A 13,336-nucleotide genomic window follows, 5' to 3' on the forward strand; every position below is an offset into this window, starting at 1 on the left:
CAGTGCTCAGTGGCAGTGGAGATGAAACGGAACCCTTTATGGTAGACACAGGTGTAAAACAGGGATGTGTCATCGCTCCAACACTATTTTCCATTTTTGTTGCTACTATCCTTCATCTCACAAACATACATCTGCCCCAGGGAGTCGAAATAATGTACAGAACCGACGGTCAACTCCTCAACATCAACCGTTTCAGGGCTAAAGGTCAAACCACCACCATATCCATCATGGAGCTGCAGTATGCAGACGATAATGCCCTCATAGCCCTCTCAGAAGAGGACCTACAGTGCACTCTGTCTGCTTTTGCGAAGGCATACAAAGAGCTTGGTCTTGCCATCAATATAAATAAAACCCAAATCCTCCACCAATCACCACCAAACAGTAGTGCGCCTGTCCTGCCACCAAACCTGTCAATTGACAAAATCCGACTGGAAAATGTGGACCACTTCCCATATCTCGGGAGCCTCCTGTCATCTAAAGCTGTCATTGACGATGAAATTCACCACCGCCTCAGCTGTGCCGGTGGGGCCTTCTCAAGGCCGAGGAAGCGAGTCTTCGAGAACCGTGACCTCCAAGCAAAGACCAAAATCCTGGTCTACAAAGCAGTCGTGCTCCCCACCCTTCTGTATGGGTCAGAAGCCTGGACCACCTACAGCAGGCACTTAAAGGCACTCGAGACCTACCATCATAGATGTCTCAGAAAAATCCTCAGGATCAGCTGGGAGGGCCGACGCACCAACACCAGCGTCCTGGAGGAGGCTGGCTTGCCCACCATCACTGCCACGATAGCCCAAAACCAACTCAGATGGACTGGCCATGTAGTCCGCATGCCTGACTCTCGCCTCCCAAAACAAGTCCTTTATTCCCAGCTTGTTGAAGGGAAACGGGCCCCGGGAGGTCAAAAGAAGAGATTTAAGGATAACATCAAGGCAAACCTGACAAAGTGTCGCATAGACCTTAAGTCTTGGGAAGTCAAGGCAAAAGACAGGACGATGTGGAGAAACCTTGTCTGTGAGGGTGCCGCGCAATATAATGACGACCTCCGCCATGCTGCACAAGACAAGCGCAGACAAAGAAAGGAGAGAGCATCCACCAAACAGGCCCAACCCAAACCCACCACCACTACATTCCCTTGTCCACATTGCCCCAGAATAATCGGGTCCAGAATCGGCCTCCACGCCCACCTGAAGACCCACAAAGACCAGGAAGGAGGACAGTCATACTCGACCACGAGTGACCGCCGATGATATGTATGCACATGCGTGTGTGAGCTTGGGTTTGTGCATGCCTGTGCGTATGTGTGTGTGTGTGTGTGTGTGTGTGTGTGTGTGTGTGTGTGTGTGTGTGTGTGTGTGTGTGTGTGTGTGTGTGTGTGTGTGTGTGTGTGTGTGTGTGTGTGTGTGTGTGTGTGTGTGTGCGTGCTTGCGTGAGTGAGGTAATTATCAGAATTGGAGAAGCAGCAGTGACAGCTGGGGCGTCAGTTGGGAAAGAAACTCAAAGGAATTGTTACCAATCTATTCCCTGGCATGTTCCCTTGTTTCTCTAAGATGGTTAACACACCACAAAGTCCCCATCACCTTCTAATTAATAATTCAAGAGGTGGTGGTCCCGCTAATTGGTCATTATACCACTGTCAGAGATGTGTGTGTGTGTGTGTGTGTGTGTGTGTGTGTGTGTGTGTGTGTGTGTGTGTGTGTGTGTGCGTGTGTGTGTGTGTGTGTGTGTGTGTGTGTGTGAGAGAGAGAGAGGACTAACTGTGTCAGTGTGAGCGTCAAAGAGGAGGTCAAGGTCCTTAAGCAGGGCAGGGCCCAGCCTCAGGTCCATGACCAGGTCAGACACAGCGGGCCGGTCAGAGGGCGTCAGCGATCGCACCGTGACGCTCCTGCAGGAACATCACATGATATCAACATCTGCAGGATGCCCCGTCCACAAGTGTGCGGCCCACCTGAGCCCATCACGGTGCAGGATGTAGAGGTCAGAGGGCAACAAGCTGCTGCGTCGTGGAGGAACTCTCAGAAAGTTGTGCAGGAGCGGGAAGTCTGGAGAAAATGTGGGGACTGTGATGATGCAGAAGTCCAAGTCCTGATAGAAGACACGTTACTTTTAAATATTTATTTACACAACTCTCTGACATGTTACACTCTAAAGCAGTACAAAGTACAGCTTGTTTTACATCATCTCAAGATAATTAATGAAACACATAATCAGAGATGACACTAACAACACATGACCTACATTACTATATTATTATATTATATACTGCTAATAAACTAACATGATTTACATTACACGGCTTTAAACATCTTTCATGCATTAATGCATCACGCTTCAAGAATCAGAGGAGTGAAAACACAAGAAAAGAAGTCAAAAATGGGAAGAAATTAGGTCATTATTATATTGTTATAAGGTGATGACATCGTAGAAATTACTCACAGGGAAGAGTTGGAAAATGTATGGAATAAAGTCCAGTGATCTGGAGGAGAAGAGATAGAGAAGAGTGAAATGATGTTTAAGTTGCCATGGTAACCATAGCATCACTGCTGGTATTGATAATCCCCCAGCTGGTGGGAGGGGCCAACTGGCACCCCAGTGAGGCTGATGGTTATGACTTTTGAAGGTCATGCGATATGGTGCACTACTTGTACTGTATATCAGAACCAGAATCAGAATTGTCTTTATTGGCTAAGTATGGCAAAAAAAAAAAGGAAAAACAATCACTTATGAACAATTTACACTATATATTTACTACTATATAATTAATATAACATGTAATTATTATGAAATTAACATAACATTTTATTATTATGAATTAAAATAACCTATTATACAAAACCCAAAACCAGTGAAGTAAATAAAAACAGAGTACAATGATATACAAATCATTTTCAACTTATTGATTAGACTGCAAAGACAAGATATTTAATGTTCGAAACGAGAAACATTTTTTTTTGTTTGCAAATAATCATTAACTTAGAATTTAATGGCAGCAACACATTGCAAAAAAGTTGGTACAGGGACATTTGTACCACTGTGTTACATGGCCTTTCTTTTTAACAACACTCAGTAGACTTTAGGGAACTGAGGAGACCAATTTTTGAAGCTTTTCAGGTGGAATTCTTTCCCATTCTTGCTTGATGTACAGCTTAAGTTGTTCAACTGTCAAGGGTCTCCGTTGTCGTATCTTACGCTTCAGTATGCGCCATACATTTTCAATGGGAGACAGGTCTGGACTACAGGCAGGCCAGTCTAGTACCCGCACTCTTTTACTACGAAACCACGCTGTTGTAACACGTGCAAAATTACGTAGCTCGGATGGCTCCAAAACCTGTATGTACCTTTCAGCATTAATGGTGCCTTCACAGATGTGTAAGTTACCCATGCCTTGGGCACTAATACACCCCCATACCATCACAGATGCTGGCTTTTGAACTTTGCACCTATAACAGTCCGAATGGTTTTTTTCCTCTTTGGTCTGGAGGACACGACGTCCACAATTTCCAAAAACAATTTGAATTGTGGACTTGTCAGACCACAGAACACTTTTTCACTTTGCATCAGTCCATCTTCGATGAGCTCGGGCCCAGCAAAGCCGGTGGCGTTTCTGGGTGTTGTTGATAAATGGCTTTTGCTTTGCATAGTAGAGTTTTAACTTGCACTTACAGATGTAGCGACAAACTGTAGTTACTGACAGTGGTTTTCTGAAGTGTTCCTGAGCCCATGTGGTGATATCCTTTACACACTGATGTCGGTTTTTGATGCAATACTGCCTGAGGGATCGAAGGTCACAGGCATTCAATGTTGGTTTTCGGCCTTGCCGCTTACGTACAGGGATTTCTCCAGATTCTCTGAACATTTTGATGATATTACGGACCGTAGATGGTGAAATCCCTAAATTCCTTGCAATAGCTCGTTGAGAAATGTTGTTCTTACACTGTTCTACAATTTGCTCACGCATTTGTTCACAAAGTGGTGACCCTCGCCCCATCTTTGTTTGTGAATGACTGAGCATTTCATGGAAGCTGCTTTTATACCCAATTATGGCACCCACCTGTTCCCAATTAGCCTGTCCACCTGTGGTATGTTCCAAATAAGTGTTTGATTCCCTCAACTTTCTCAGGCTTTTTTGACACTTGTGCTAGATTTTTTGAAACATGTTGCAGGCATCAAATTCCAAATCAGCTAATATTTGCAAAAAATAACAAAGTTTACCTGTTCGAACATTAAATATATTGTCTTTGCAGTGTATTCAATTGAATATAAGTTGAAAAGGATTTGCAAATCATTGTTTTCTGTTTTTATTTACGATTTACACAATGTGCCAACTTCACTGGTTTTGGTTTTTGTAAAATCAACATTACGTGTTATTATAAAATTAACATAACACGTATGTTATTATCATAAAAGTAATATAACATCATAAAATTAACATAACATGTATGTTATTATTAAAACTAATAGAATATGTTTTCAATATAAAATTAACATACTGTAACATGACCTCACACATATGGAATGAATAAGTATACTATATCAACGCATAGATATGATAAACCTTCTGACTATGCGGCCAGCATGCTAACTGTTAGTCTAGTCCTTCTCAAATAGTGTAATTAGTATAGACTTATTATACTATTTATAGTCACGAGTGGCGCAAAATATTTTCTTCTTTCAATGGGGGGGCGTAACAGAAAACATTTGAGAAGCACTGAGGTAGTCCAACATGTGGCCCGACATTAAACACAGTGGATTTTTATTATCACATGACTCAGCCTTTCATCAACAAGTCACTTTGAGAAAAGCATCAGAAATGTGTCCTCACCTTATCTCAAAGTTCTTTTCTGAGAAGAAGAATTGGATGCAGAAGGCGTTTGCTTCTCCGAAGGTTCCTTCAAAACAATCCTCCTGCTGACCACACCACAAAGCCATCACAGTTTGACCTTTGACCTTCAACATTATGGCACACCTGAGTCTATTTTTATTATCAGAATGTCATCAAGGAATTTTCATTTAAATGTTTTACTTGAATGCACGTCATTTATTTGCACAAAACAAAAACAGTTTTAACTAAAGTACAGTCAGGGTTTATTTTGAAGTAAAATTTGTCAGTGAACACACCAGTCAGAGTCTCCTCACTCATCTTTGCACTGACACATACAGTGATCTAAACACTGACTATACAACAACGCACCTTTCAGAAAAACATCTGTGGTCAAGGTAAAGGATAATTTACAGTCAAAATAAATTGCACGGTTAAGCTTTATACAGTGCATCCAGAAAGTATTCACAGCGCTTCACATTTTCCACATTTTGTAATGTTACAGCCTCATTCCAAAATAAAGTCATTTTTGTCCTCAATTTTTCCAATAAAAAGTTTTTTAGACATTTTTGCAAATGTATTCAAATTAAAACACCGAAAAATCACATATACATAAGTATTCACGGCCTAAGCTCAATACTTTGTTGATGCACCTTTCGCAGCAATTACAGCCTCAAGTCTTTTTAAAACGATGCCACAAGCTTGGCACACCTAACCTGACTCTCGCCAGATCCTTGTAGTTCGCTGAGCTACACACAAGGATCTGGGACTTCTCAATAGGAGATGTATTTCAGAAGGCGGATCCTTGTAAAAGTAATAATTGTATATGATTGGATAAACCACTTGTCTGTTATCTTGAATGACGTGCTACTTCAACCACTCATATCGAAATCAACCCGTGACTCCGATGAGAGCGACGCTGGGAAATCCAAACCCGGTCGGAAGAAGAGCCAAAACATCCTTGCCACCAATAAATGCCTTCAAAACCGTTCTCTGTTCATCTTTTAAAGAATTAATATTCGATAGATTCGACAAAACAGTTGCAATAGCAGAATCAATGTCAACACATGACTCCTCATTGTTGTTTGAATCAAACAGTCGCTTCGGCGCTACGTCACATCTATGAAATCCCGCCCGGCGATCCTGATTAGTTCATTATGTTTTTCTATCTGAAAGGAGTTTGCAAAGCCTTCGAGCCCAGATCCTCGTGTGGAGCTCAACAAACTACAAGGATCTGGCAAGAGTCAGGTTATGGAACACCTATCTTTGGGCAGTTTTAACCATTCCTCTTTGCAGCACCTCTTATCATAAAGGGGTGCCCACCCCACTAATTGAGAAAGACTGCTTTAGAGTGATTGTCTGCATAGACGGTACTAACGTTCCAAAGAGTTGTAAGCAATATAAAGTAACACACGCACGTACAAATTCGTACACACACGTACACACACACATATACACACATACACACTACTTGTGTTTGTTTAGCAATTTTGGCAAAGTTTAGCTACAAACGTTATGAATTATTGGATGTATATTCTATCATAACAACAACATGACAGCAAATTGTTGGTTGTTTCTCTTTTTTGACTTTTTTAATCATTTTGTATTTTCTATTATGACTGTTTTCATCTATGAACACACACTCCCTGTGTGTATGTGTGTAGCAGAAACGGTGAGCGATAACTAACGAAGCAGATTGATCATTTGTATTTAATATTACTACTAATATAAAAAAATATAGACAATTAAAAATATATGTTCTGGTAAGGCACTAATGGTAACATAAGGTAGCCAGTGGTGTTCCTATTATATTTTTTGGTTTGATAAAAGGCCCACTTGCTACACTTTGGACACACGTATTACTGTATTACTATTTAACAAATGTTGCTTACCAAGCATGAAGCAGACTCTTCTTCTTCTTCTTCTTCTTCTTCTTCTTCTTCACTTTGTTCTTCACCTTCTTCTACTTTTTCACCTTCTCCTGTACCTTCACCTTCTTCTACTTTTTTTTCTACTACTTTTTTTTCAGCAACCTTTTCCGCCTGCTCTGCAAGATTGTCGTCTTGATGACCTTTGCACAACCAATCAAAGTCTCTTAAGTCAAAATGTCGCTGTAGTGTCCTCACATCCACCTCTGCAGTGACACTGATGAACCCAGTGATAGCGCCATCGCACTGTCAAGACACGCAACAACAAGCATATTTCATGATTTAATATAAACTTCAAAAACTAGACATAGTCTTTCATACTTTGTATTAATATGTCATCATTTAATTTCCTTTAAAAACTGTAAAACCTTTTTAATAGCTTTCAATTGTATTATATGTTTAGTTATAATTTTAATAATTTAGGTCATAGCCTTTAATAATGTAACATAAGTTTTGTTTTAAATAATCTGTAATAATTTCAAATATTATTTTTGCAACTTTAAATAAGATATATTTTTTAATAATATTTTTCAACAATCTTACATATTTAACCCTAATGATTTTAAATCCTCTTTAATAACTAATATTGTCTTTAATATTCTGTAGTAATATTCAGTTGTCTTTAATAACTTTAAATAGTTTTGAAAATTGTAATCATTTTAAATATTTTTAATAATCTTGAATATTTAGAAATATTATTTAATTATCTTTGGTCATTCTAAATAATCTCACATATTTTCTAAAAACATGTATTAATTTTAACTAAGCCATCTTTAGTCATCCTTAATAATGTTTAATTATCTTTAATATTCAACTATCCTTAGACTTCAAGATCCAGTGGGTATCCAGCACACCTCACACACAGCAGCGTGGTTCTGCTCGTCCTGAGCCTCAATCAGCTCCGACAGGAAGTAAGGCTGGTCCATGAAGGACAGCAGCTTGGTCTGCTCTGCCACAATGTGCATGACGTCATCGTGGTCTTCAACTCTGACACGCACAAACACACACGTATAAATAATGACTATTATAGTTTTTTGCAACATCTTAAATATTCACATACAAAGTGATTTCTTAACCCTCATCTATTCCATTTGAATACTTCATAGAGTCAAATACTTCATAGATATACGTACTACAGTAGTAAACTTTGTTAATTATCTTGAACACACAGAAAATAAGGTGGTCTTCGAAACGAGATATGTTGACCCTAAGTGGCTAGAACAAGAACTGCAGCTTAAAGTTGAGCAAATGTAAGAATGTTTATCATAATGCTTGTATACCAGTGGTTCTTAACCTTGTTGGAGGTACCGAACCTCACCAGTTTCATATGCACATTCACCGAACCCCTCTTTAGTGAAAAATAAAATGTTGTTTTTTTTCAAATTCAATACAAAGTTATATGTTTTTGGTAACACTTTAGTATGGGGAACAAAGTAAGTAACAAAGACTAAATTTAGAGTTATTTGGTTAGGGTCAGGGTTAGAGGGTTAGGGTTATAATAAGGCCATGTCGAATAAGGCATTAATAAGTACTTCATAATGACTAGTTAAGAGCCAATATGTTACTAATTTGCATGTTAATAAGCAACTAATTAATGGTGAATATGTTCCCCATACTAAAATTTTACCATGTTTTTTTTACTGGTGCATAAAATGAACCGTGCATGAACATCACCTTGTTCAAACAACAAAATCAACACAGTGCATAAACTCACAACAAATTACACACCTGCAAACCAGTCAGCTGTTGCCGTATCCGTAATACGCCGATCGGGAGAAGTTTGTATTTACACGATGAGTCGGGTGTGTTTTGACCTTCGCCGAACCCCTGAGGCCGACTCACCGAACCCCTAGGGTTCGATCGAACCCAGGTTAAGAACCACTGTTGTATACTCTATGTCAGAGGAATTCAACATGGGTCTGTGACCCCCAGGGGGTCCACCGCGTTACAAGGGGGACGTAAAATATTTAATTGATTGGACTTTATCATATATATTATTCTTCCACAAATATAATTGTTTTTAAATATATGTACTAACATTGACCAAACACACTTTAGTGTTGTTTATAAATGGCGTTGACAGGGACACCCTACTCACTGTACCCTGCAGTTTAAAAAAAAACAACATAAAACATCTATGTTAATGTATTCATGTTAGAACTTAAGATAACTAGCGATTAGCACTGTAGTTGCCAGCTAGCGATTAGTGTTGTAGCTGCCAGCTAGAAATTTGCGGACTAGTTGCCAGCCAGGGATGAGCGCTCTAGTTGCCAGCTGGCAATTAGCACTCTCATTGTCAGGTAGTGATTAGCGCGCCAGTTGCCAGCTCGCATTTTACGTACTAGTTGCCAGCATGCGATTTGCGGACTCGATCCTAGCTAGATATTAGCACGCTAGTTGCAGTTCGCAATAAGCGCTAATCATTGTCAGCTAGTGATTAGCATGCCAGTTCCCAGCTAGCTATTTGGGCACTACTGCTGTTATTTGAATATCTTAATAGTGCACAATAACAACGTACATTTATGACCAGTTTAATATAAAAAAAAAAAAATCTTAACAAGATTTTCAAGTAAAGGGTCCCTTGCTCCATTGCTCCACCAGTTTGGGGGTCCTTGGCCTGGATGACGTTAAAGACCTCTGTTCCATGTTAAATATTTATCTACATGAGTGTATGCAAACTAGTGCTGTCAATCAATCAATCAATCAATCAATGTTTACTGATATAGCCCTAAATCACGAGTGTCTCAAAGGGCTCCACAAGCCACAACGACATCCTCGGCTCAGATCCCACATCAGGGCAAGAAAAAACTCAACCCAATGGGATGACAATGAGAAACCTTGGAGGGGACCGCAGATGTGGGGACCCCCCCACCTCCTATCTAACATAATAATGTGAGAGTCCAGTCCATAGTGGGGCCAGCAGGGGATCATCTTGAGTGGAGACAGGTCAGCAGCGCAGAGACGTCCCTAACTGATGCACAGATGTCAAATGATTTCATTCTTTAAATCAGATTAATCACACTTTTGCATTTTGATAAATCGCAGTAAATTTCTTGTAAATTACAATTTAAATTAACTTAAAAAAGACCCCTATATTTGAACAGAAATGCAATTTTATTGTCAGGAACATTTTGAAATGTTTTACTTAAATGTATGTCATTTTTTTGTTAAAAACCTGCTAACAGTTTTATCTAAAATACTGTTGAGGTTCATTTTGAAGGGAAATTTGTAAGCACACCAGTCTGATCTCCTCACTCATCTTTGCACTGACTAAGCATTGACCTAATCCATCCATCCATCTATTTTCTACCGCTTGTCCCTTTCGGGGTTCAGGGGGGTGCTGGAGCCTATCTCAGCTGCATTCGGGCTCCCTGGACAAGTCGCCACCTCATCACAGGACCAACACAGATAGACAGACAACATTCACACTCACATTCACACACTAGGGCCCATTTCGTGTCGCCAATCAACCTATCCCCAGGTGCATGTCTTTGGAGGTGGGATTACTCCCGGAGAGTCACGAGGAGAACATGCAAACTGCACACAGAAAGGACCTTTGCATTGTGAGGCACATGCACTAAGCCACCGTGCCATTGACCTAATCACTGACTTCATGACAACACACCTTTCAGGTAACCATTTACGAGGAGCATCCATCCATCCATCCATTTTCTACCGTTTGTCCCTTTCGGGACAATTAGTGTTGCCAATCAACCTATCCCCAGGTGCATGTCTTTGGAGGTGGGAGAAAGCCGGAGTACCCGGAGGGAACCCACGCAGTCACGGGGAGAACATGCAAACTCCATACAGAAAGATCCCGAGCCCAGTATTGAACCCTGGACCTTCGTATTGTTAGGCACACGCACTAACCCCTGTGCCACCATGCTGCCCTCACGAGGAGCATGTGCACTTAAAATATATTATGTGATGAATCTGCATACTGTACATGAAGATACACCATTAATGTGATAACGGTGTGTGTGTGTGTGTGTGTGTGTGTGTGTGTGTGTGTGTGTGTGTGTGTGTGTGTGTGTGTGTGTGTGTGTGTGTGTGTGTGTGTGTGTGTGTCTGTTATGATGTAAAATCACCTGGCAGGGCGAATGAGAAGTCTTGGACAGAATCTACGTCTGTGGCAAACCAATACTGACAGCTGAGCTTCTTCTTCTTCGACGTCTTCTTCTGCTTCTACTGTAAGACGCTGCAGAGGCTCAAACATTTCCTCCAGACATGGTTCTGCACACATAAGCGTACATATACACAATAAATATATAATGTAGGACAATACATATTGTGAGAACTTGTCAAGTTGACCTAAGCAGACGGACGTTGGGTTGAGCAGGCACACAAATTCAAGCTCAGCTGTGGTGTTGAACACTGCCCTGCATGGGAAACAACAACATGTTGGAAGGGAATCTATCATGCATGCGATGATGTGATGTTGATGACCTCATGATGTGGTGAAAGCTTGCTGTGGTGAAGCTGTGCTGCGACACAAACAGGTGTATGAAGAGAGTGTTCCATGGCTGTAAGCACCAGAAGAACATACCGACAAAGCAATCAGTACACATCCAAGCCTTTATGGGTTGGAAACAATGCTCTTGTTCACTCACTGTGAAGGCCTCAGCTCGGAAGCGTTTGTGCAGGTACGTTTCCCAGTGAGCAGCATCCACCACATCTCCAGCAGGATAGTCCAGGAACGACGCGTGGGCCACCACCTCCCCTTTGTCATTGGCCAACGTCACCGCCAGGTTGGCTTTTTCCCTCCACAAGACAAAGTGGAACAAAATCATCAACAGGTCTCCCAACCTCAATGCTTCCTCTAAACCAGGGGTCCCTGAACTACGACCAGCGTCCACAGGGACTATATGTATATATATATATATATATACATATATATATATATATATATATATATATATATATATATATATATATATATATATATATATATATATATATATATATATATATATGATGGTGTAGATGTCCATATGTGCTATACAGATTTACTTTACAAAAGTGAAGGGTGGGATACTTCTCTTGTTGCCTTATTTGTAATTCACATTATTAAATGTTTGGATCTATTTAGTGTTTGGCGTAGCTGGACCGGAGCAGGAGGGGATGGAAAGAAAAATAGAAGACAGAGGGGGGGGGGGGGGAGGGGGGGACAAGTGGGGACAAGACGACAACCAAAAAAAATAATAATTTATATATCCATCCATCCATTTTCTACCGCTTATTCCCTTTGGGGTCGCGGGGGGCGCTGGAGCCTATCTCAGCTACAATCGGGCGGAAGGCGGGGTACACCCTGGACAAGTCGCCACCTCATCGCAGGGCCAACACAGATAGACAGACAACATTCACACTCACATCCACACACTAGGGCCAATTTAGTGTTGCCAATCAACTTATCCCCAGGTGCATGTCTTTGGAAGTGGGAGGAAGCCGGAGTACCCGGAGGGAACCCACGCAGTCACGGGGAGGACATGCAAACTCCACACAGAAAGATCCCGAGCCCGGGATTGAACCCAAGACTGCAGGACCTTCGTATTGTGAGGCAGATGCACTAACCCCTCTGCCACCGTGAAAATGTATATATATATATATATATATATATATATATATATATATATATATATATATATATATATATATATATATATATATATATATATATATATATATATATATATATATATATATATATATATATATATATATATATATATATATATATATATATATATATATATATATATAAAGTGGAACAACATCACAACAAGTCTCACACACTATTTTTTTTTTTAACCAATGCCTCTCAAACTTTTTTCGCCAAGTACCGCCTCAGAAAAAAACGTGGCTTTCCAAGTACCACTATATTGACCAACGTTAAAATACAGCAGCATAGTAGGCCTGAGTATTCATTACAAACAAGGCAAATGTTTTATATTTAATATTTCTGGCCAGTGTAACAGTTTGAACAGTAACACTGTGTTAGAATATAAGAAAATAAAACACAACTGCTCTAAACAAAGTGGAACAACATCACAACATGTCTTACACACTCAATGCTTATTAAGCAAAGTGGAACAACAAGTCTCACACACTCAATGCTTACTCTTAGCAAAGTGGAACAAGATCACAACTGGTCTTACACACTCAATGCTAATTGAAACAAAATGGAACAACATCACAACTGGTCTTACACACTAAATGCTTACTTAGCAAAGTGGAACAACAAACATCACAACAAGTCTTACACACTCAATGCCTACTCTTAGCAAAGTGGAACAACATCACAACAAGTCTTACACACTCAATGCTTACTCTTAGCAAAGCAGAACAACGTCACAACTGGTCTTACACACTCAATGCCAAATTGAAACAAAGTGGAACAACATCACAACGGGTCTTACACACTCAATGCTTACTCTTAGCAAAGCAGAACAACGTCACAACTGGTCTTACAAACTCAATGCCAAATTGAAACAAAGTGGAACAACATCACAACGGGTCTTACACACTCAATGCTTACTCTTAGCAAAGCAGAACAACGTCACAACTGGTCTTACACACTCAATGCCAAATTGAA

General features: G+C 40.3%; 1 protein-coding gene across 5 annotated transcripts in view; it reads right to left on the reverse strand.

Moving 5' to 3' along the window:
- The window catches only part of cfap61 (cilia and flagella associated protein 61), a 46,360-nt gene that overhangs the window by 27,600 nt on the left and 5,424 nt on the right, over positions 1–13,336 (reverse strand). For all 5 annotated transcript variants that reach the window (XR_009811582.1, XM_061929115.1, XM_061929116.1 and 2 more), the window contains exons 3-12: positions 11,355–11,505; positions 11,191–11,267; positions 11,056–11,123; positions 10,833–10,977; positions 7,599–7,731; positions 6,709–6,990; positions 4,820–4,905; positions 2,434–2,473; positions 1,946–2,082; positions 1,756–1,882 (exon numbers count right to left, since the gene is read on the reverse strand). Coding sequence is in view for 4 of the 5 variants with exons in the window: in XM_061929115.1 (XP_061785099.1) it covers positions 1,756–1,882; positions 1,946–2,082; positions 2,434–2,473; positions 4,820–4,905; positions 6,709–6,990; positions 7,599–7,731; positions 10,833–10,977; positions 11,056–11,123; positions 11,191–11,267; positions 11,355–11,505 (1,246 nt within the window). In the remaining variant the exon portion in view is untranslated. The remainder of the gene's footprint in view (positions 1–1,755; positions 1,883–1,945; positions 2,083–2,433; positions 2,474–4,819; positions 4,906–6,708; positions 6,991–7,598; positions 7,732–10,832; positions 10,978–11,055; positions 11,124–11,190; positions 11,268–11,354; positions 11,506–13,336) is intronic.

Source organism: Nerophis lumbriciformis, linkage group LG34 (genome assembly GCF_033978685.3).
Source record: "Nerophis lumbriciformis linkage group LG34, RoL_Nlum_v2.1, whole genome shotgun sequence".
Taxonomy (NCBI): domain Eukaryota; kingdom Metazoa; phylum Chordata; class Actinopteri; order Syngnathiformes; family Syngnathidae; genus Nerophis; species Nerophis lumbriciformis.